General features: G+C 37.7%; 1 protein-coding gene across 3 annotated transcripts in view; it reads right to left on the reverse strand.

The window, feature by feature from the left end:
• LOC134533164 (importin-13) overlaps nt 1-22,557 on the reverse strand; it is an 87,501-nt gene extending 64,944 nt beyond the window's left edge. For 2 of the 3 annotated variants that reach the window (XM_063370526.1, XM_063370524.1), the window contains exons 1-7: nt 22,295-22,549; nt 17,936-18,161; nt 15,419-15,586; nt 10,210-10,362; nt 8,137-8,209; nt 6,016-6,214; nt 4,376-4,520 (exon numbers count right to left, since the gene is read on the reverse strand). In XM_063370526.1, the coding sequence (XP_063226596.1) occupies nt 4,376-4,520; nt 6,016-6,214; nt 8,137-8,209; nt 10,210-10,362; nt 15,419-15,586; nt 17,936-18,148 (951 nt within the window). In that variant the 5' untranslated portion in view covers nt 18,149-18,161; nt 22,295-22,549. Of the gene's footprint in view, nt 1-4,375; nt 4,521-6,015; nt 6,215-8,136; nt 8,210-10,209; nt 10,363-15,418; nt 15,587-17,935; nt 18,162-22,294 lie in introns of all 3 variants that reach the window. The other variant, XM_063370525.1, reaches the window with a different exon arrangement.
• Between the last annotated feature and the right edge of the window lie 3,371 nt (nt 22,558-25,928).

A 25,928-nucleotide genomic window follows, 5' to 3' on the forward strand; every position in this document is an offset into this window, starting at 1 on the left:
CGCGTCGTCTAACTCTGACTGGTCTAAATCTGTTGTGTTGTGTTATCGCGCGAGCTTGGGTAGGAATACGAAGGGGAATGACTCGCCACGGGCGTTGCGCTTGAACAGCGTTTTCTCCCTGTACACAACACCTTATATCGCAGCAGCAGAAACTAATGCTTGAACTAACATAACAAATGAAATAGACATGTAAAAAACGATATACAATAATATCTTCGTGTTGAATCACTTCTACATAATACCGAATTTAAATAATTTTCTTTAAAGTAAAACACCTGACTACACTATATTTTTTTCCTTCCCTGAAAGCTAGGGGGGGGCCACGGCCCCCCCCTGCCCCCGGGTATGGGCGCCCTTGTTCCCAAGAGAATGTTGAGGTACTTTAAGTTGTTTATCGTTTTTAAAACTGCACAAGATTTTATTAAGTTTGTTTTAATCAACAAAAGTAAGAAGAGTAAAAATTATAACTTTTTTTTTTTTACTTCCTGATATGTTTTTCAGTCATTACCCAAGAGAGCAATACTTGCAGCAAGAAACACATAACTCCATATGTGACAAAATCTGATTATGAGGCCCTTGTTTTTATTGAAGCAAGCTTTTTGCAAGCACAGCAGGGACTCGCACATGGCGGCGCTTGCGATATCGCAATCATGAATGTTAAAACTATAAAACTATTGGTAGACTATTTGATGTAACACAGTGCTGTCTTACAAAATGATTCCAAAGCATTTCAGGAAGCAAAAGGTATTTTGTAATTTTTATTTTCTTGTTTGCAAAAAATCTGATAAACTGTAAAATTACAATGAACACAAAACACTACTACTTAATTACTATAACATTTTATAAAATCATAAAAATAAACCACCTACTTTTCTGGCTGCTTGTCTTAAGTTTACACAAAAAATATTTACTGTTCTGCCATTAATCTCACTTAGTTCTGCAGCATACAGTATCGCAAAATGCAGTCACTACTACAATCACCACACGTTTATATTCTATACATCTACCTGAGAAACATTTAAAGCTAAGTGCTGTTAACTATTGTTACCACTTGTATTTATAAGCAGTAGTAGTTTTTTTTTTTTTTAATTAATGTGTGTAGGTGCTAATTTTGCCATTGCATTAAATCACCAAACACTCTTTGTGATGTAGGTATACGATATTTACAATTTTTTATGTAACTGAATGTTTGACAAATATTAAAAACAAAAAAAAATATTGAAAGCTGTGAATACATGAAGAACAGTATACATTTAAATAAGATAGGCCTACCAAAACTATTGAGATTATCAAATTATACATATACTTACCAAATGAAATGTGTTGACCATCTGGTGTGTATCATGTTGCCATGAATATTATTTTTCTGCTATATAGTTTCTGTTAAATACTATGTATTACTTTATTGCTCTACAGTTTCTGTTATGGACTTTGTCTCCAGATTGCCATTTATATGACTTATTCTCTACATTCTCAGTACTTGTAATTGTTTCTGTTTGTTGCAGGTATGTAAGGAAATTAGAAAATGAGCTGAAACATTAAACTTCTTGGACACTCCATAGAAAGGAAGAATTATTTTCTGTTTAATGCTGGCATGTGAAGACATTAGAACATTTTCTTGTAGATTAAATTCTTTGGACATTCAATGAAAATGAATTATTTTGTGAATTTTTGTTATAATAGTGTTTTTTTTATTTCACTTAGAATTTTATTTCATTGCCAGTTAATTGATAGTAACTAAGAAAGTGAAATAAAAATTTTTTTTGGAGAAATAAAGAGTATTTTTTACAACCTAATATTTCAAGATTGTCTATCTTCAAAACTTACCAAACTTGGGTGATTCATATGGAAAAATTATTTCTGTCATTTAAAGGAAAGAAAAGTGTAAAGATTTTTGCTGAACGTTCATAATAAATAATTTTACCTTTTGGCATGTCAGTTATCTTTAAAACACATTGTAGTTATTAGTATGTACAAGAAAGAAAGTGCAAGATTTTATGCCTTTAAAATATTAGTGTTTAAATATTCAATGTGTCTTCGTTTTTTTCATTCCACAGCACATAAATGAATTTTTTTTATAAAGTGAACATATAAATTTAAATGTAACATGTAACCTTTTATGTGGTATCGCTTTCAAGATACATTCACCCACTGTGTTGGTACATATCAAGTAAACCAACGAATAAGTGTTGGTACATATCAAGTAAACCAACGAACAATTAGGAAAGCTACAATGATAGGGTTTTTTATACAGGAATGTTACGGATAAAATAATACAATGGAAAGAGATTACTGTGGACACAAAAAAAATTAATATTTAAGTATTTTTTTTTTCATAAAAAAAATATTCTTTAGTGACAATCTAGGCTGCAAATGTCTCATACATTACTGAATTTCTATACTGAGCATTACCAACACAGAGCTTACACAGTAATATTTCCTCTTTACATTATACCATCAGGTGACACTACAAAGTCTCATAACATGCTATTGTTTTAAACAACCTCAGTATGTACCTTTATGGACAATTACTTTTATGGTGAGAAACATAATGTAGTAATTTGTGCATAAAATAATTGTTTATATAATTTACTAAATAGTCATGCAGTATAGCTGCACAGTATGAACCTCACAAATATAATGAAACCAGTTTTTAGTGAATGACCACAATATTAACTCTCAGCATTTTCACACACGTCTTGAAATATTGTGGTAAATGTTTTATAGACTTTCTCACCTCTAAATCTTTTTTCTCTCGTTACCCACACATCCCTGGGTCATCTTTGCGGAGCCGGGCTTATCCCAACCGCCTTAGATTTAACCCTGCCACGTGACCACGCCGCAGGGTCGACAATTATGGAACTCACTGACTCCAGAGGTAAGCGTTTTAATTAAATGTAGCCGTGCATATGTCTGCTGGCCCAAACAAAGACATTAAAGCACTTGTAGATTCACGGCTCGTAGAGCCTGTTCGAGTCGTAATTCAAAAACTTACGGGTATGGCCGACTCCATGCAAATCCCCAATAAGACTGCTGTTAGATGTAACTTAAGCACATAACAAAGCAATCAGAAACTTTTGTCAGGGTAAAGTATAAGGTATAACGCATAGTGTAACACCGCAATGCATAGCATGCCAATAAATGCGAGGACAAATTGACAGTGATTTCCAGTGCCCCCTTACCTAAGTTAGGCATCAGCCAACCATGCTGCCTGAGGAGTGTGATACTACTTCTCTAGTTAGTAATTCAACCACTGCCACGATCCTAATGAACAAAGCTGGGGCCGACGACCCACCAAACAGCTGCATAAGTTAGCCTGGCACCCTCCCGGAAAGAAAATAAAATTTTTAAGCTGTAAATATATAAAGATGATTTTGAATTTTCCATGAAAAACAATTGAAACATGCTATAGATACAACACTAAATATAATTATCCTGAAACATGTTGAATTCAGTTAAGTTCTGTTACATAGTTGAACAGTGACGAGATTCTGCAAGATAGGAATAGCCTCTGTCCTTAAGTAGGGGCGGTGGGCCTTCACTAATCAAAATTCCCGCGCGTCTTGTTAAAAGAAAAACAAAGTCCTGAAGTTGGCCGAAGGTGAAGTCTTCGGGCATGTTCGGGTTGGTCCTCAACCCTTTGTGAAACGTAGGCTTCCCACAAAACACATGCGCAATCCAACCTTTTCGCCAAAGATATAAGAAATACTAGACTTGAGTTACATAACGAAGCGTAACCGTTCTCATTACTTGATAGCAGTGGCGATGTAGAGAACTGTATTGGCACTTTGAAAAATATGAAATCACGTAGCTTTACACCACTGCTCACGAGTATCTAAACATCTATGATTTTGCTTTGGGAGAAAAAAAATAGTTGTTTACTGTTTAGTTTGGCGGGCTTTGTCGGCTGACGTTACGTTATTAAGGCTTGTGCAAAGTATCTGTTCCTATTTTCGATGCCGTTGTATATTAAAATAAACTAGCAGCCTACAAATAATGGCTGTCGCAACCGATCAGCTTGTTACTTGTAAACTTAAAAGTGTTTGGAAATATTTTTGAGATGCGAGCATGGTAGCACGTCTGGCTATAAAAAAAGATTTTGAGGATGCTAAAAAATATGAAGTCGCCGCTGAAAAAAGGGCAAGTGAAGCAGACAAAAGAAATAGCAGCAAAAAAACAACTAACTTTGCAAGAAACGTTTAAATGGCCATCTCATATTATAATTAAAAATTTGCTTTTTTTTAAAATTTCCCGATCCCGTCCCGTTTCCCGCGGGAATAATTTATTTTTCCCAAAAATTTCCCGCAGTACAAAAACCTATTCCCGCACACCCCTAATGAAAACTGAAGCGATGGTCGTGACTGGTTTCACTTGCCTGGTCGTCCCTGTCAGTTTTCAGCTGAATGATCTGCTGGAGTGGCAGCAACTTGGACAGCATCTGCATGCAACTGCGAGGATACCGGTGCGAGTCGGGGTGGGTCACCATGTTCGAGAGGGCGTCGAGGGCCGAGTCGACCAAACTGCACACACACAGATATCCCACGGTCCATCTTCAACTGCAGTTGTTACTTGTAACTCTAATTGGCATCTATCACCAGGAGCATACGCAGAATTTCATTTCAAGGGGGGTACGGAGATAAATCCCCCCCCTGCATGTGCCCCTGTCTATCATCATTTAGATTGTGTTCTACCTTGTGATTTCCTCGTGAACACATTTATTCTTATTATTTTGTGTTTTCTGGGTTTGTTTAATATACTCTCCCGATTATCCAGGGTAACTACTGGCAAGGGGTCCACAGATAACTGAAAAACACGGTTAAAACAATGTCAAAAAAAATGATTGAAATTTTTTTATCCAGACTGTATAGGCAAACACTGAACACCCGTTTCCTCAAAGTAACTTAAACTAATTCATTACAGTAACAGAGTGCTAATCAAAATAGTACTAGTAAAATACTTTTTTTCCATAAGAAAGTATTTTAATCAAAATAACTGGTTTCCTAAAAAAGGTAAGTGTGATTGCTACCATTTTAATCAAGACACTACTCCCGCTAAAATTAATTTACAGTAGGGCCTACTAATATGAATCTAAATACATTTGAAGTACATTTAAATAAATATTGAATAACATTTAAAGATTAAACAACCTAAAATTAAATTTAAAAATTCACATACTGCATTGTTTACATAATAGGGTTCGGGCATAACATTTTTTTTTTCCTATGTCGGCACTACAAACATTTCAGAGTTACAAAATAACAGTGTTATTGATATAGGAGATATATTTCAGTTCAAATAAAAATTTAAAAAACATAAACTTAACATTTTCTATTATTAGAAAAATTATTAAAACTGTTAACATAATTACCAACTCTGTTGTTTACTAAATGTGTGTCTGCCATGATTTGCTGCTATTTGCCACTGAAAGCCCTAAAAGCTTCTGGCTTATCTCTCCAAGATGGCAAAAAATATAAACATTTTCTGAACACTTAGGTGTCGTCGGAAATAAGTATGCAATGAAAGAAGTGAATAACTAAAGAGGAAAAGCAAAATATTTTTTTGATTTGTCACATTATTAAACTGTTGCATTACTAATTCATTGCATCATATTCAATTCTACACAAGTGGCGTTGCATTGTGCTGGCACAGAAATAAAAAGTCAAAAATAATTTTGTTTTTATGGTTTATGAAAGTGAAATATGGCACAATTAATCCACAAACCAGATAACCCACACCCTGATAATAGGGAGTCTACTGTACACATAAAAAAAATTACAGTATTCAACATTTTCTTCTCAATTTTTAAATTTTATTACTACTATATAATTTTTAACCTGTAAAAAAGGTTAAGCTTTTTAAATCTAAAAAAAGCCACAAAATGCAAACAGAAACATGAAATGAACATTCGAAATGGCAGCTAATTTGTTTCCACATTGGTCATGACACAGCAAACACTGGCAATTTCTTGTGAGAGAAGTAATAATGCAAGAAACAGATTTAACACAGGTAACCCACCTGGATGACTGGTGAGGCGGTAAACTGAGTGCTCGGAAAACCGATGAGATCAGATGATCAGCCAGTCTCTCGCAGTCTGGCAAAGGAACGCCCAACTGGAACCACGCTGATGCACACGACAGTGTCTGCTTTGTCACGTCGAAACTCAACTCGTCTCCTGACGTGTTTGTCGCCAACACGCTTTCCACCAGTGGTAACACTGAAAAACATAAACACCAGTTCAAGGCTTGCTTAAACTTTAACATCTGATGCACAATACGTAATGTTGTAACACTGCATAACCTCTGCCGTCTTATATGCTTTATAACAAAATTAAGTACTACGTCAATAATATTTTTATAGTTACTAAATATCAGTTAATGGTCTTTATAGAAGGTATTCAATATCATGATGACTCAGTTTATTATTAGTGCATTGTATTTATAAGTATTTATAAGTATTTTTAATAATTTTTGAAAACTTTTGAAAGCCACTGAAAGTCATTATTATTATTTTTTTGTTTGTTGGCAGTCGTGTAACAGAGGTCGAAACAGCACACCCCAAGTCTATGGCAGGTACACACTATTATAGTTACTGACATACAACTAAGGTGTTGCATGAAAACCTTCTTCGTTGGCTAGATTTTTTTTTTAATTTCGTTGCATTGGCAGTAGGTGATTTGGAGTAAAATTAAGTATGTACAACATTGCAGAGCTCTTTAATGTTGAATAAATAAAAATCCTAAAAATATACACGTACAAAACACACGAAACAAGCCAAGAGTAACTGCTATCAAAAGATATGAGTGACGGAATAAGTCTTGCACTTAAAGACTTGCAGCTTGACATATATATATCTACATCTATGGACAGCAATACTGATACTACATGCATGCAGTTCCCACAAACACAATACTTGAAGTGAAAAGGAAATAATATGAAGAGAAGTCAGCATGTGGAGCCACTGTTTGCCAAGTGAATAGTTACTAGCTTAGAAATATGGGGAATTTTGAAGTGAAACTTCTTCGGGCACGATGGGAGTAAATTTTCAAGGCCGAATTTTAATGCAACGTTTTCATGAAACATTGTTGTGAAACGTTTCTGACGCGAAAAGAACAGAGAATAGGTACTTGGACAAAGAGATATACATTCGATTTGAGGTTTGATTAGTGAAAGAAGTTTTACTTCTATCATGTGTACTGAGTCACACACGCTCTTTTTTATACGTCTCTTTCGCAGTACGTGTTGATGCTGAGTCCTGCCCTGCGAAGGTTTTCTCAGCATACCACAGAACTCAATTTTCATTCACCTGCATCCCCATGCATCCCCTCTCTCACCCCACCCATCCCTCAAGCTGACAAATAACCATTCTGTCTTGTTTGGGAATAACCTAAGGCCTTCATAATTTCTAACTGCACATATTTCACAAACCTTCCACAGTAAGCCTGCGCAAATATTAAAATTTTTTGAATATAAATATAAAAATAGTCTATTATTCATATTTGATTTGACTAGGACACCATGAAATAACTAATATTCATTTGCTTACGAATATTTAACAGCCATATCTCACGAGTTTGTCATGTACCAATGTTCACAGATGAGGTAAAGTCAAAGTCATTTGTAAATATTAATACCCAGTTTAGATTTTTAATGGGACTGCAAGATCAAAACTATGAACAATACTCGGTGATTTAAACATGCAAAAAGAATTCAAAGTTATTTCTCTACTGTCTTACAAAACAGTAGCAAAATAAAACATGTGGATGATTCAAAACACAGACTATTTGTGACTTTTCAAACTTGAAAACAAACTATGATATATATTTGTTTTTTCACACACCAACCTTTCACTTCAGTATTTTTTTTGTCTAATCTCCCAAAAGCCACAACACTACATATTTATCTTTAAATATCCCTACCTACATATTTTTTGAGTGATTTGAAATTTTTTTTATTATGAAATCCAATTCACATTTTACTATTCCACTTTAATGTTCGTATTCGAGGATAATTTGCTATTCATATTTGTTGAACTGAAAAACTTATATTCACATAGGCCTATTTCACAATAAATAAAATCCTGTACATTTTAAGCTATGCGTACAATTTTATTTTAAGCTGAAACAAACATGGAACTTACCAAACGGAATATTTTTCTGCAGTTCATTTCGGACAACATTTTTATGATTCTGAGGCAGCTGAGACTTCTGGAACTGCAAAAAGCACGTAGGGCTATAAGGAAGTACACCCTCAAGCAGACTTGCGCAGTCAGGTAAAGATAACCGCAAGAAACAACATTGCAGGTTCAGTGGGCTATGTCCGTGCCAACTTGTGTCTTAACATTCTTCTCCTGCAACTTCATTTTCAAGCTAGACATCCAGATTTTGGCATGGCGAGGCACAAACCTTATCTTCCCACTTCTTTTATACCTTGTTACATTCTGATATTTACTAACGGGCTCCGGCCTGTAGTCACCAGAAGGAAATACAATACACGGGAGACTACAGCCTTAATAGTAATCATACACTAATGTTGCCTGCAACAAATGCCCAGAGCTAGGTTCTATGCCTCATCGAGCCAACAAAATTTAATACGAGATTGGCTTTGCTAATTTTTACAACAATTTTTTTAAATTCCAGATGGCAGGAAGTAATCCTCCTTAATAAAATACGGTAATACTTTTCTTAGCATGAAGTCACGAATGAACAATCTGGCTTTAGACCACTGAGAGTTGTGGTGAAGTATGGGGTATTTATGCTAACCTGACTTCGTACTTTTGGATATATTAAAAAAAAAAAACTTGTCCATAATTATAAATAATTTAGCTTAGAACATTGCCTGTTACACACCAAGTTAAGTCAGTAGAAGATTAGAAAGAAATTTTGTAGCGTTAACATTTTTGATTTATTTACCTATTAAAAAAATGACTACATGTTGTGGACAACAAACACATTGCAGCTAAGACATACCGACAGAGGCACAAAACAAGACAACTGGGGAAGTAACCGGACATGGAAATTGCCTTAAACAAACTCAGGAGTTTGCTTAAGATGACCAAAATCAATAATGCCAGACCACCGACTCAAACCTGCATCCTCCAAAATGAGCATGTGTTTTATAAGACTGTGCCACCTAACGTGGTGGCTTTAATGTCAAATTAAAAATACAGAGGATACTCAATAACTTGGATTTAAAATTATTGTGGACAGCTCAAAAAAATTTGGCGAATGAAGCCATATTAATATTTATACTATATAGCCATAGAGTTTACGCATGGATAGTTGCACAGTGGGAATTGTGGTGTGAGCCCAAGTAGAAACCCAGTCAGAGAGTTTTGAAACCAGGTACACTGCGTGCTTCCTTCCGAAATCAGCGGCTAAACTATTCAAGACATGAGCAGGAGGAAGGGGCTGGGGGGGTGATAAGAGAGCAGAAACATTATAAAATGCCAGAGGAGTGACCAGGCAGGAGGTAGGGATTTGGAGGAGAGGGTGCAGACAGTCGAAGCAGTGTAAGGAGTGGGAAGGAACCATTCCTGACTTGAGCACATGCAACACCATACAATAGCTGAGAGGAACCTCGTACAGCACTTCATTTAAGTCATCGTTCATCCCACACGAACATACAGCACCATTCAACTATATTTTATGTTTGATGGAAAATTTTCTCTTTCGGTATCATAGAACATTTAGAGTTCAAAGAAAGTGTCAAATTTAGAGGGATGGTTTGGAGGGGAGGAAGATTGGTCTGTCAAATTCTTATTGACACATGTGGCAGCCACCAAATTGGTTGTTGTATCCCATAACTCAACAGCAATATGAATGCAGTGGAACAAAAAAAAAAACACATACATGGTGCGATAAGAATAAATGTGCTCACCAGCACATGCATAATTTAGTGACCTAGCTTCTTGTAATGTAAGCATGAGAGATTTTAGAAACAAATTATTTAATTATCTGTATTAGTGCATGAAAATGGCAGAACTATAATTTTTACTATTTTTAAATGAATAAATTGTTTAATTACGTTATTTTTAGCTCACCGTTTAAGTATTATTAATATTTACTGTGTGACAGTTTCATAACTCAGGCTTGGCTCAGACTGCATCTCAATCCACATAGCCTGACAGTAACAACTTAATTGGTCCGTAGGGATCAAGATGGTAAAGGTAAGACAGTGGACTTGCGTTCTCGCTGCAAGGGCCGCCACTCACCTCCTCCGGCAGGACGGTGAGTATCTGCAGCAAGATCCACACGGTGCGGGCAGGCGGTAAGTCCACCAGGTTGGACGGCTGGAAGGTCGCCAGCAACTCCGGGATGGCACTGGGCCAGTGGGTTGTCAGCGTTTGGAACACGTACGCAGTTAACTGCAAAGGAGGAAAGAAGTCGAGATCGGGCAGCGCCCGCTTACGGCCAACCCCAGCACACGCTAATTGTACCTGGGACCACGAAGGTTGAGGGGTCAGATAGATCACTTGCCTCCCATCACGGTTCGATCCCTGGCGAGTCATAACCACATTTCTCACAGTTGGAAAACATGGCGAACACCATGACCTGGTGAGTTTACTCTGAGTACTCCTATCTCTCCCACTCATTCTGTCAATGCTCCACTCTTATCTCATCATCCTTCATTATCTCTGATGACCCCCACATAACGTTACTTGTACCAACTATAGTATGTTATCCACATCTCCAGGTAAGTGTGGTGACAAAGCTCGAGACAAAACCTTTAAAAGTCAATCATGAAACACTTAATTCTGTAATTCTGGTTCTTGAGACTGGTGACATTAGTGGCGGAGTAGAGACAAATTTTGTCTCTGTGACGAACCGCGACCAGTGACATGAAAGTCGCAGGGCCAAGTAGCAGCAACTTTGTCACTATAGCAGCAGAGTCACTTATACTTTATAGCAACGTTGTCGCTTAAGCTAGCTCCGCAAGATAAACGATACCCCTTTCCTTAGCAGTTTTCATACCTATTTTCTGTTAGCACACCTGCTCCCGTGTAGATATTTCAGCACCCTTCCAAGGGGCCTGGCTCTGGGCACAAAAGTTTTCATACCCAAAGTCTTAGCCAAAACTGTAATAAAAAATGTTCTATTATTCTGCTACACCTTTGAGCTGAAGTCATCAAGATGGCGGACCCATGAGTAGCACTATAAACCCGTATAGTCATTTTCGTAAACATTAAGGGACATACCAAACATATTGGTGTGTCAAATGAAACTATGAAAGTGAAACGACCTTGGAATATATTTGGTAAAATACAATAGTCATAGAAAGAGGTAATCACAAGTTACAAAATATATAAGAAAACTGGCATTACACTATTGAAATACAGAGTATTCTTTCGAAGTTTAAGTAGTCTTCATAGCATGGCGGGAGAACACATGGTTGTGATGCTTGAGGGATAATTTTTGACGTGGTTCAAACGTCATTACTGGAAAAAAAATTTACTTTCTTTTTACTAACACATTACTGGATTATATAAATTGTGTTTTAACAAAATATGAATTAATACGTATTATTTATCTAATTGCTATATTATTATTAAATACGTAGCTCAGTTTATTGGATTATTTAGTACTAGTTAGGCATATATACAGTGTTGTTAAGTAACGAATTACAAGTAATCGGATTACTTGTAACGATTACTTTTCAAGTAATTTATACTTGTAACGAATTACATTTAAAAAATGTAATTCGTACTTGTAATCGGAATACATAACATTAATTGTAATCGATACATTAAGGTAATCGATACTTTATGTTTACTTGCCGTTACTTTTATTCTCGGATCGTAAGTTATAATGAATACAATTAAGAACAAGAAGATCATACACTTTTGTATTAGTAGAGTTTATAATTTTACGCTTGTAGTGCTACGATCGTATGCACAACATCTATGATCAAAAATGAAGAGCCATAGTGACTTGCAGTGTCTCCAACATTACGCTATCCTAAAATCTGCATTTTTAAAATTTAACACATCGCTGCCGTCAAGTGCTCCCGTTGAGCGTCTTTTTAGTGTTGGTAAAGATGTTTTTGCCATCAAGAGAGGGAATCTATCTGTTGAGAACTTTAAAATGCAATTTTTTTGTAAGGTCAATTCCAAAATTTAATAAGTGTTACTTTTACTACAGGTAGCTACTTGTATGAAGTCTTTTGATGTTATTTAAGCACGTTTGTCCTCAAATATTATTCATTTAATTAAATATAATAAATTTAATCATTACATGAAATCTTTTTTTTAACAAAACATAAATATATGTATGTATGTTTATTAATGTAACAAAGTGTAAAAAAATTTAATCGTAGGTCAGTTTTAAAATGGTAGTGGAAAGTAATTGAAATAGTAATTGTAATTTTACTGATTACTTCTATGTAAAGTAATTTTTACTTGTAATTCGTTACATTATCACCACAGTAATTGTAATTGAGCCCAATTACTTTTTCCGAGTACTTTTAACAACACTGCATATATATATAATTTATCATAGAGAAACCTAATTAATTCATATTTGAATGGCATGTTTTACTATGCATTTTTTTTACAAATAAGTAAAAATCTTTTGTGATATTTCTAAATATTTGTTTCATAAAAAATTCTTAATTTAATAATGTTATTCAGCACTTTATATAAGTACGGATCACACCTAAACTGAGCAGTACCCTACTTCACTGCAATAACTTAGTATTTAACTTCTTGTTTTGTTCTTCATTGCATGGTAGATGATAAAATTTAGTTCAAATTCACAAGTGATTTTGAACAAAGTAGTTGGACACACTAGTGCTGCATGTCGTGCAGAGAAAGTACTAGTGTGTTGTTGGACGAATAACGCTAGGCACGTCGCTTGTCGCTGCTCAACAGGGGAAAATCACCATCTATTTTGCAGCGCCGCACCATTCCTCTCAGCGACACACTACCCCAACTCGTGAAGCGACATGCCACGCGCGCTGTGACACGGGACCCTATCCACAACCCAGACCGTGACACACCTACCACAGTTCGAGGAGAATCTTGCTTGTAATGCATGCGTGCGTGAGAGATTTTAGAAACAAATTATTTAATTATATGTATTAGTGCATGAAAATGGCACAACTAAGATTTTTACTATTTTTAAATGAAGAAATTGTTTTATTGCGTTATTTTTATCTCATAATTTAAGTATTATTAATATTTACTGTGTGACATTGATTACAATAATTTTTTTAAAAAAATGGAAATTATGTATACTCAGAGAAACCAAAGTAGCTCATATTTTATTGCCATGATTTATCATACATTTCTCTAAATAAGCAAAACATATTCAGAAATTTCTAAAAATAAAGTAGGTACCCTGGAATTTTTAAATACACAGTATTCTGAACATTAATATCATACAGTTGAACACACAGAAACTGGCCAGAGGCCTACTTAGGTGCAATAAAATAGACTGGCCACAATCATGTGGTGCGTGTATAGCTGGACAAGCAGTGCCAGAGAAAGGCAAGTCACCGCTCAGCAGCTGGTGAATTGCCCGCGACAAGAAGAGCCAATGTTTGAACTTTTTAACAAATAAAATAATTCAATCCCTTATTTATACATGCACAGAGGTCATTAAACCATTAGCATTACGTCAATTTGTATAAGACTTGAAGGCAAATAAAATTTCTATTTTCAAGTATTTTCATAATTATTTTGATATTTGCAACAAAAATGTTATCATGCGGTATGATAGATGATGAAATTGTTTAAGGCCCTGTCACACTGTCAAATATTTGTCTCAAATTATATTTGACAATAGAGTTTGAGGGGTAGTACTGAATGTAAAATAGCTTTCAATTATCTTTGTAAAAAAAAATTTTGGACAGATAACCTTTAAAAGGTTTTAAATCATGTCACACTACACACTATCAAAAATTATTTTTGGTCCGAGTTATCTCAAACTTTTCTATTTTAATCACATTTAAAATTATATAATGCAAACCAGTGCTGGGTGGAATTTTTAAATTTGTTATGCTATTTTTACATTTTTAAATTTTTTGAACATGTATAAATTTAACTCACAATAATATCTTTTAAATAATAAAAATTTATGTTCAGTGATTTTTGAAGTGAAAACTTCTTTAGTCACTTTGAGTGATTTTTTTTTAAGTTATAGAAGCACACTTTCTTTTTTGCACATAAAATTATTTTACATATGACATTCATATTAAAATTTAGTTATTTCACTTTTATAACCTCTTTAATAGTCCATGAGTGTTCTTCGCCATTTTAAAGATTCGTTGCGACGGAAATGAACTCATTTCCATTTTCGATAGGCACGATTTTGATTCACTGATTGCAACCAACATATTTTAGAACCCATCCTATTTGCAAATATTTGATGGAAACTTAAGTCACATAACTTGTCAAACAAACATGGCTGCGCTAGTGACAATTTCGGTGAAGTCATAACCGTCCAACTTTAATTGACACAACATAGTGGAAGGTGTTGGAAGCGAAAATCTGACAGTGTGCCAAGGCAGTGTGCGCTTAATTTTTCTTTCTACTTCAACTTACAGAAATTTTTTTTTTCTGCAGCCATTTCACATACTGTTCATCACTCAAATATGAACAACTACCAAAAAAATAATGTTAAAATAATCTGCAAACTAAAAAAATCAAAACTCAAATATATTAAGTGTTCAAATTTCCATACATAGAAACTTTTTATCCTGTACCAATCCATCTCTTCTACGAGGGGTGTTTTTTAAGTAGGTATAGTTTTGAAATTCAGCCGCTGCAGTACTGGGATCTGCATTCCACACATGCGGACTGTGTACCTATATATGTTGGCAAGCTAAAGACACCATTACAGAAACATCTGACCATGTTTATGTTTATTTGTGAATATTTAAAATGGCTCAGCTCCCACTGACTGTGAAATACCTGCTGTGATTCATTTTCTTAGTGCCAAAGACATGAAAGCAGCTTAAATTAATCGTCAGATCAGTGAAGTGTATGGAGAAAGCATCCTGACCGATGGAATGGTACGGAAACGTGTTGGAGCTTTAAAAGATGGCCACAAGAATGTTAATGATGAGGAACGAAGTGGGCGACCTACTGTCATTGCTGAAGATTTGATGTAGAAGGTTGACAAAAAATTGAAAGAGAACATGCTTTTACAATTTTGTCATTATCTGATGAGTTTAAATCAGGCAGCAGACTTCTATGAGGATAGGATTGAAAATCTGGTTGCACAATAAGACAAGTGCCTCAAAATTGGTGGAAATTATAAGAAAAGTATATTAAGCTACAGTTTTCATGTAAAAATAACATTGTTAAGAATAGTCTACTTCCTATTTTTTTCAAAATGGTACTTAAAAAACATGCCTCATACAAAAACAAGATTAAAAGGGCAATACAATAAGCTTCAAAGCATAAAAAAAACCTTACTTACAGCAATACACAATTTATTCAGAACTATTTTTGGACCCATACAATAATTCAAAATAGATTGCAATATCTGCCTCTTCAGTGATTCATACTGATCAACTGGAATTTCATGCCACGATTTCACAACTTTTGCATGAAGTGTTGTAGCTGCAAAAAACTGGACTTCTGGTGCCTGGAAGAAAAAATATCTCAATATATGATTCAATAAACATACAAAAAAATGCCATATATAACCCTCATTATTCAAAAGTCAAAATTGAGTAGCTATAGTATTTATCTATTTACAATATAACATTTCATAAAATAAATTTTTTTTTGTTGACTCAATGGAGGGCAAATGAACCAAACTATGGCCATTATTACGAGAACCAATTCCTCAATTTAATTAATTTTTTTTTTCCCACAATGTTATATTATTTCTGTAAATAATTACTAATATTAAAATTTATGGAGATAAATTTACAAAACCATAAAAATAATTTTTAAGAGTTAAGTTTTCAAATGTTCTGGGTGCAGGCCCCTGAACCTCCAAGACCTTCAAGAGCATCAAAGAAGGCTTGAAATGTATTTATAGTAGTATGTGGGCATAATTAATATTGCCAAGAATTACAGTTTTAGTTTAATGTGAGTTTTACCCAGACTGCTTCAATGCCAGGAAAATCAAAAGCATTAGTTAATTGAACACAGAGAAATCCTGAATTATTGACTGCAGTAAACACACCACCACGTTCTTTCTGCATCAAAACTGCATCTCTATCATTTCTAAAAATCAGATAATTGTCCGTAAAATAATGAAAGTTGACACTGAGGTCATTAAACCATGTTTCTGTTAAACATATAATATTGTGATTGGAATTGAGCAGCTTTTTAACGAAAAATTCTACTGATTTAGATATAAGACCTCTGATATTTTGATAAAATAATTCATAATCTGCACTGAGAAGGAAGAAAATTAGAATGCTCCTCCTAGCACCTGTGTTGGTGTTAAGGCATAAGTGGAAGCAGACTTGTGATGCCTGCTTGCATTGTTCAAGTTCAGTTGGGTAGACACGTTGTCAGCCACTTGATTCGGGTAAAGCTTGCCATAATAGGGGCTAATCAGGCACCCACTAGGCCAAAACACAATGTTGTTTATTCTGACAGTCATCAAGATCGACACATGAAAAGAAGAGTATCTATCATACTTAGTCCGGAGCTTTGCAACTTTCAAGCGCGATAAATTAAGTTCATTGGTGACGTATTCAACAGTCTCCTGTTCCTGAACAGAACGGTTTCTCAACCGTTTTTAGTGTCGCAATGTTCCTGATTCCCATTTTCATCTGTGGTTTTTTTTTTACGTTCATGAACATGATTTTCTTCTGTGTTTACTTTAGGCCTGGACTTGCGTATGTTTTGCACTAAAATGAATCCGTTTTGATCTTGGTCAACGTGTTGTCTAGTGACACCATTGCTGATGGTGTTATTTTCGAGGCGAGCCGAATGTAGGTCAGCAGTGCTGTCACCCACTACAAACACAGATGCAATATCATCACCTGGTGCACTCTTACTTCGCAAGGGGCTCAATGAATTTTTTGGCTATAGGTTTTGAGATTCTCACTCTGAGATCGCAAACTTTGTTTGATTTCACGCAGTTCATTCTTAATATCTGCATTTTCAGAACAAGAGTCTATCAAGAGGGTTTTGAGAATAGTATTACCGTTCATAAGTTCAATCTTTTCACTAAGGGCAACAACCATTTTCATTAGATCTTCCATCTTTAATACATCAAATTTGAAGTCTAGAGTCGCAGGATAACTATGAGAAGTCTACAGTCGCAGGACGACTATGAATAGCTGTCTGATCAGATTTAGATTTCTTTGGTGGTGACTTGGACATTTTTGTATGATCGGTGTGAGACATACTAACGATGAAACACTATTAAGGGGTAAATCGAAACCCAAGAAATCAGACTGATTAAAAAATTAAGAATTAATTATGAATGTTCATCATCAAACATTATATTTTCCTCATCATGAAATTAATTTAACTATTTGCACGTCTTGCTAGTGTCATACAAGGAAGATCTAAATTCCTTCTTAGAGTCAGTTAGAAACCCAGTTTCTTTATCAAAATATATCCTCACACTAGCCAAACAAAATCTCTAATATCACGCTACAAACAAATTATGTCTGGTCTTGTGGAGATTTTTTTTTTCTTTCTTATTCAACTTGTGATCATAATTCATTGTTATATCATAAATTTTGTTATGACCAGGATCTTTTGACATACTAAATTTAAAAAATGCTAGCATTTTGTATCACAGATCAACGTATGTAGAATAATGCCATCAGGATGAAGTGATAAACTTAGCTAATGCATGATATGGAACTTTTACACTTATAAGTATACTTACAATAATGATCAATTTGTGAGAAGAGAATTTAATGCAAGTTGCCTCGGACTGCTGTCAACACAGTTTCGAGTTCTCCCGAGGGAATGGATCACAAAGTGACGGGAGCCAAACGTGGGCATGATGCACTACCTTGTTGGGCTGCAGCAGCTCCCACACGAACAGCCAGGCCTCTGGCGACATCTGCGCGTCGACCAGCCACTGGTGGATGTTGGCCTGCGTCGTCTGGTCCGCGACGTAGAACTGCGTCACCACCTGCTCCACGTTCCCCGCGGTGAACGCCATCTCCAAGTTCTGCGCGGTGAACGCCATCTCCACGTTCTCCACGGTGAACGCCATCGGCATCCTCACGCTTCGTCTGGGGAGCATGTACGCAACGCTCTACTCTCCCACCTTATTCACGAATGAAAACACATTAATAAGGGCTAAGCATCTCTTTGACATCTGGGTGATTAGAGACAATGAGGAGCGATAAACAGGCCTCTACAAAAACTCTGAAACTTAGGAGCTAGTGATAAAAAAACTATGTACTTTTAGTGAGCAGATCTACTTTAAAATTTTATTTTAACATTTAAGTATCAAACGGTGCACCATGTTGCACTGATGTCTAGTTGTAAATATTTTATGTTGCCAAGCATTTGGAGCATGCAAGCCAAGTGCTCCATTCACGATGAGTAAGTTCGGCACGGAAGATACTGACAAAAGAACTATAAGAAGTACTTTATTTATCTACGAGTTCACGTTATGCTGCGCACCACAGATAAAAAATACAAACACTAGTTTAAATACGTCCCAGTTTCTCGGACCCAGTCATTTCTATACAACATGATTTTGTAACAACATAATATGTTGTTGTTTTCAAAACCACTGTTAGTTACATCTTTGTATCTTAGCAGAAGTTAGTCCTCAACAAGGAAAAATTAGGAATCGTGGTGACTAGCACCCGGGATTTGTAGAGCCCTGGTGACGAGATGAGTACAGAGAAATGATGCAAAACTGGAGTACCCCAAGAAATCCCCCGCTGGGAAGTAAACCCAGATCTCCTTGGTGGACGACAGGTGACCTGAGCACTCGGCCACTGTGGCCCTGTAACACCCTGTTCATTCCCGCACTGTGCAAAAATAAACTTGTTCTGTAACCTATACAGGTGCATCAATTTTTTATGCCGCAAGGTTGCACTACTTCCGTGCCCAAGACCCAGTGTTTCTCAGTTTATTTGGCAAAGCCAATCTATTTACCTATTTTAGTTTACTGAAAAGCTTTTGCTGAAAAGCCATTGGAGAATCACTAACGAGTGTAAAGATTGCAGGCTGAAGGCGACAGAGATAGGGAAAGACAGAAACGTTTGGAACTTGAGGAACAATTGAGATTGCCGTAGGAAAGGGAGCAAACTAGAGATGGGTTGTACTGAAAGGAATATAGGACCTGGGAAAGACCAACGTGGAAAGGGGAGTGGGGGACTAGAGATGGAGGAGGATACTGAGTCAGAAATAAGGGGTAGGGCTCATGGGGGTAGAAAAGGGGAAGAGGGAAAGTGACAGGGTAGGAGTAGAGGAGTAGAGTAGGGGTGGATCTGAGTTAGTGGAAAGAAGAAATGGGGGGAGGGTGATTTTTTGGCAGAGGTGGTGGGGAGGGGTGACAGAGGCCTGGAAACAGGTAAGAACATTAGTAATAGGGGGGAGGAAAGGGGGAGGGAAACACAGCTGGAGCGAAGGAAAATTCCAGGAGAAAGGGCTGAAATGAGAGAATGATAAAAGATATTTAGATTAGGAACTCCATGATGCGGGCGGTCACGGTTAGGGGAGCTGGGAAGGAGGTTTATCGTACATTTAAGGGTGGCAGGAGACTAGGAGATTTGATAGATGTAATCATAAACATGAGGAGTGGGAGAAGCGTGAGATCGTAATGATCCAGGGGAGGACGAATGATTTAATGTACAGGGAGGGGGTTGAGAATGTGGAGGAGGTAATGGGAGAGCTTGTAAAGGAAGCAAGAAGGAAATGGGGGCAGGGGATGGACTTAATAATACACAAAGTTCTCCCAAGAAGGGGAGTCCCCCACCAGACGTGTGGAGGAGGCTAACAGAGTGATGAGAGTAGTATGTGGAAAGCTAGAGGTTAGGTATGTAAACATCAGGAGCCAACTGGAGGAAGATGATGTCAGTGAGGATGGAGTCCACCTAAATCTAAAAGGGCAAGAGAAACTGTCAAGGTTTCAGGACAGCTAAGGTGGGGAGGTGGAAACGGAAGAGCCAAAGTACGACCAGGCAATGAACATGTGAGGGTGGTAGTAATAAACTGTAGAAGTGTGTATAATAAGTTAGACATGTTCTGGAGCATAGTTGAGGCATCTGGAGCGGATATTGTAGTAGCGGTAGAGAATTGGTTAGATGAGGAAATTGGAGATGGGGAAATGAGGAGGGCTAACTATGAGGTATTTATACGGGATAGGAATAGAAAGGGAGGGAGGTGATGGTATGCTTACAAGAGGGACTTTCGGATAGGGTAGAATGGATGAGTGATGACAGAAGTGTTAAGAGATGAGATTTAAAGGATTGGGATGGCAGATACAGCTACTGGCAGTGTATAGGCCACCAGGGCAAGGGGAAGAAACCATTCTAAAGCTCAGGAACAGACTGGACAGGCTAGGAAAGGAGAGTTGGGTGATCGTAAGTTGCCAGGGATGGAGTGGGAGCAGGGACCGGAGGAGATGGGAGCAAGGGAGCTGAGATGGGCAGCTCAATTGCTAAATAGAGGACTGTAGCAGGTGGTGGGGGAGAACATTAGAATGGGTAATTGTAGAGGAGAGGAGGAAAATGGTACTCTGCTAGATGTGATACTGGTAAGACCAGTGGAGGTGGTTGAAAGCAGTATGGCGATGGAGGGGATCAGTGACCACAGGGTCCTGGTGGTGGAGGTTGAAATGGGAAAAATTAAGGGAAATATGGGGTAGGGCGGATACAGTGGGGGCGGAAGTATATCTGAAGAGGTAGTATTGTAGATGGGTAAAGATTAGAGGACTTGATGAAAACTGGGCCGCCTTGAGACTTACTAGAGCAGATGGTGGATTGTTCTGTGCCTGGAAAGAGGGTAGGGAAAAGGGGTGATCATACCTACTAAGGGAGGGATATAAGAGCCTTAAAAAGAAAGTGTAGGAGCCTACATGCAAGGGCCAGGAGGAAAGGAGGGGGAAAAATAAAAGCAGAGATGAAGGAGTTAGGTAAGGAGGTGGGGAGGAAAACAAGTAAGGGAATGGATGCGTACATGGAAAGGCTTTTGGAAGAAGGGGGGAAAAGGAAATGGGGCGGACCTTTACAGCTATGTGAAAAGGGTGAAGTGAGAGGAAGGAATAGTGGTGCTCAGGGGAAGAGAGGGGCAGGAATGTAGGGAGGACAGGGCAAATTTGCTACAGGAGCAGTACCTATCTGTGTTTGTAAGGGGAGAGGTATGGAAGTATCAGAAAGTAGCAAACACAGTAGAACAGAGAGGTTTAGAGATAAGGATGGAAGAGGTGCCGAAAGGGGATCAGGAATTTGAAGGGGAAGAAGGCATTTGGGCTGGCTGGGATAGCGGGATAGGGAACAGTCACCTTAAGTTGGGGGGTGAAGATGTATGTAGATACTTAACCGTGATGTTCAAACAATTCCTTGAAGAGGGGAAGTTGCCAAATCAATGGAAAGAAGTGGTAGTGGTACCAATTTACAAGGGAGGTAGGGATAAGACTAACCCGGCAAACTACAGACCAGTCAGCCTGACCTCCTGTGTAGGGAAAGTAATTAACAGGCTAGTGGGCAGTTATGGTAGGAGTAATAATGACCTAGGTTGGGTGGACAATAACAGTATGGATTCAGGAGAAGGTTCCCGTGTGAAACACAGATGGATGCAATTTTCATAGACTTTGAAAAGGCATTCACTAGAGTACCTCACAAGAGGCTAGTGGATATGGTAGAGATGTTGGAGTATAGACGGATAGAAGGCATAAAGTGAGGGTGATTGAGGAAAGGTGTGAAGAGGGGAAATTGACGTCAGGAGTTCTGCAAGGGAGTGTTTTGTGGCCCCTTGTTGTTCATAATAATGATGAATGATATTGGAGAGGGGATAGAGGCTAGGATGAGAGTATTTGCAGATGATTTCGTAGTGTATGAGGTGGTGGGGGAAGGGGTTCATCTGCAAGGTGACTCGATCAGACTGGAACAATGGATGGAGCAAAATGGGATGTTGCTGAATGTTGAAAAGACGAAGGTGGTTAAGTTCACGAGGAAGAGGAAGGTTACGAGGGAAGTGAATATGTGGAAGGGGCAGGAGATAAAGGAGGCCGAAGAGTATAAGTACCTAGAGTTTAACCTACAAAATAACCTGGGATGGGCAAAACAGGTTCTGCGGGCAATAAGCCACAAAATAAATAATACATAAAACCTAAACTCTATCAACTAAACAAACAGAATTATAACACGATACATAGGCGTTTACAGACTCCTCTACAAAAACTTACCCTAGACGTGAGTACCTAAATGGATCTCAGGGAAGAGTTCATGCACAAACAGTTGCACTGCACATTTTTTGCTGATGCAAAAGTTCTTAAATGTAAATGAAATAAGCAGTAAAACAGCATATTTAACAAATATTACCATAGCCTCATAAAATATTAAATACTAATTGACCGCTCAATAACCTCGATAACCTCTTAAACTGAACGAAAGATTGAACCAAAATTAAGCCCTATCTTTTACCTTCTCTTTACTTTCCTTTTGTGTTTATTTTTTTAATAGGCTGAGTAAATATTTGGCCTCAGTATCTCATACAGCCAAAACAAGGTATGATTCCAAATTTTCACCAAATGTTTTCCCCAAGTTTAAAATATATACCTATTTCACAAGGTCTTGTTCATCGCTTTAGTCTAAACACCAAATATTTTCAGTTGTGTTTGTGGCTTGCCATTAGGTTAGCGGGCAGTGACATGTCAGGATGCATTTAAATACTAAGATCATGCTGTTACTGTTGTTCGGTGTGACTCTGGGTAGTTGGCACAAGTGGTATGTGCGTACCCCTTCTATCATAATACTTATAGATAGTTCATTGACAGTAGCTGCCGTGTTGTTTGTGGGAAGCCTATGATGTACATTCTATATTGCACAGACGCGAACAAGCCCAAATATCTACCTTCGGCCAACGTCGGCATTAAAATGATTTGACAGTATTTTTAATGTAGCTACACTAACCTAACATAACCAACCATCCACAATTTTGTAAAGTAATAAACAAAGAAACTGACGAAGTTGGTCGAAGGTAGATATTCGGGCTTGTTCGGGTCTGTGCAATACAGAATGTACATCATAGGCAACCCGTTGTTTGTTGATCCCAACATCTCAAACAGCTTATGGGAGGATACTCGCTGAAGAACTCCTGTAAGAATCAGTGTAGTGGTCGACTATTGTGGGTGATATTTTGTGTTTGCTGCGTCCACGGAAGATTGAAGGCTTCGTTTACATCAATAAATGTGTTCAGTAACGAATGTAGATGTAAAATAACAATTAAATTTGTCTGAATTGACGTTATTAATGTCCGCGAATTATTTGTTTATGTTGTGCAGCTAACCGTTAACCTAAACTCTTATAATACATTTGTTAATACGTTTTTATATTGTCAGTTTTCAGCCCGTAAATTATTACTTACTTTTTTTTTTTTACTTATCATGGACATTCATTAAGTTAACCAAATGTGAGCCAGTATTGGTTTTAGCACTAAATATTCTAAACCTAATGTAATAAGATGGTGATTTAGCACATATAAATGTAACTTTTTGATTCCAATATATTATTTTCGTCACAGCTACAACATTTCTATCATCCATTACTAGTTCTAGTCGACGAAATGAACTTGTTTAACATTTTGCCTGGACCAATAAATCTTAATTTTTACTGGTACTCTGTGCTAAGTGAAAATTAAATATCAACCATTTTAATCCATAGTTTCCTAAAATCTTTTTTAAAAAAAATAGTGTGTGGAGTCCCTCCGCGCCGAAGAAGTGAAACTTAGTAATGTGGAAATGAAAATAAGAAGGGGTAGAAATTGATTTTTAGTGAAATCATATTTTTTCTTTAAGACAAACTTTATTAATATTGCTTACAATGCATAGCAAGAATACCACGTGCATGTGCTTGGGATCTACCGACTCACTCTCTTTCTCTCTCCTACTTTCTACCTTTGTGTATCTTTCTTTCTTTCTCCCTCTTGCGTTGGAATATTGGACGCTACACGTTGCTAACGCGCATGCGTTCGAGTGCCACGCATTCACTCTCGCTCTGTCTCTGTCTCCTGTCCCCAGGAGCGTTGAACGTTTAACGCAACCTTGTTGTAAGTCGCATTAGAAGTTTCACTTCAAAAATAATATTATGGTAACCACATATTAAAGAAAATAAATTGTCTGGAATTTGAAAGCTACATTAATAAAATTAAAATTAAAATTAAAATTAAATTACGATTGTCCATCCAGCCCTTTGAATTTTATGAGATGTTTATTAAGGATCGCCTTTTCAATTGTATAGCATGAATGCTTGAACTTATAACTCAATGACATATCTAGAGAAATGTGCTAGTTCTTAAGATTCAACACAATGATCATACTGTTTTCATTAACAATAAAAAAAAGTGGTTACAGGCAGATTCTGATTTCATACACTCAATAAATATTAATTATTAAAAATATTTTTAATGCCCACATTATTTTCTCATTAATTATTTCAGATATATGCATACTGTGTACCATGGTGACAAATGATACTAATAGTATGAAAATAGTGTGCTGAAACAATTGACGTCGTCTGGCCGACGACCACCCCAGAGCCCGACCTGCACCCGCCAGTATACGCTCCCGCTAACGGAACACACCCCTGGCCATGGCCCACCCGAGTCAGGCGACCCGAACAGCAATTAAAGACAAAGCCGCGGAAACCTGAGTAGACAAGAGAAGAACCGTACCCATTCCTCCTGAAACATTAAATGAGGATTTTAGCGACAATAAAATCTCTTCCAGACACACCCGTTTGGAGTCTAGCGTAATGAGGTCACGCCTGGCGCGAGAGAGGCCGAGCCTCCCTCGGACGCCATGCCAGTTCGGCAGTTCAGCGCAGCTCATGGACCGGGGCGGACCTACGTCCCACGGAGAGGCAACATCCTTTGTCTACATTGAAAGTAACGTCCGGTAAATATAGTCACTAATTAACCAAACCCCTTTTATTACTTAACCTCTCCGTGAGTACCCGGTCCCTTTTTTCGGTCCCGGACCTAATCCGGCCGCATCAACTTAAGGACACCCCGCACCACACTTGGTCAGCGGGGCTGCTCTTCAGCATACGGCACGGGCCGTCTCCCGCAACGTACAGAACTTTGTTTAAGGTCACGCGCACGGCGCTGACCACAAACCCGCAAGGGAACTTGGACAAACTTAATTGCGGTGCGTGTTTCACCACAGTGGGCACAATACCCGCGCCGAGACATTTGCATACGGGATTGGCCGTCTCCAATCGCCCGCCCCTTAATTCAGTGTATTTTTGTATCCCGTATTTTGTACTGCTAACTTACGTTACCCGAGTAACGAGTGCCACGTAACTTGTGCGCGCCCCCTTAATCCAGTGTATTTTTGTATCCCGTGTTTTGTATTGCTAACTTACGTTACCCGAGTAACGAGTGCCACGTAACTTGTGCGCACCCCCTTAATTCAGTGTATTTTTGTATCCCGTATTTTGTATTGCTAACTTACGTTACCCGAGTAACGAGTGCCACGTAACCTGTACGTGCCCCCTTAATTCAGTGTATTTTGTGTCCCGCCTTTGTGTTACGAAATTACGTTACCTGCGTACCCAGTGAGACGTCTGAGACATAACAGCATCCGAGGCCACGTAACGCGGAACACAAACAATACGGCGCCACGGAATAACAAGAAAAAACCCCCGGGGACCTCTGTAGCGTGTTGTATTGTGTACGACTCGCTCCTCTGAATAAAAGGTACGACACCGCCACCTCAACTCCACGTCTCTTATTTAAAATCATCTCACGCAACACCGCCGCCGGCCCTAGTGGGCCACGCAGAGGCACATACATCCACGACCCCAAATTCACGACTAGAA

This window comes from Bacillus rossius, chromosome 6 (genome assembly GCF_032445375.1).
Source record: "Bacillus rossius redtenbacheri isolate Brsri chromosome 6, Brsri_v3, whole genome shotgun sequence".
NCBI classification, from domain to species: Eukaryota; Metazoa; Arthropoda; class Insecta; order Phasmatodea; family Bacillidae; genus Bacillus; species Bacillus rossius.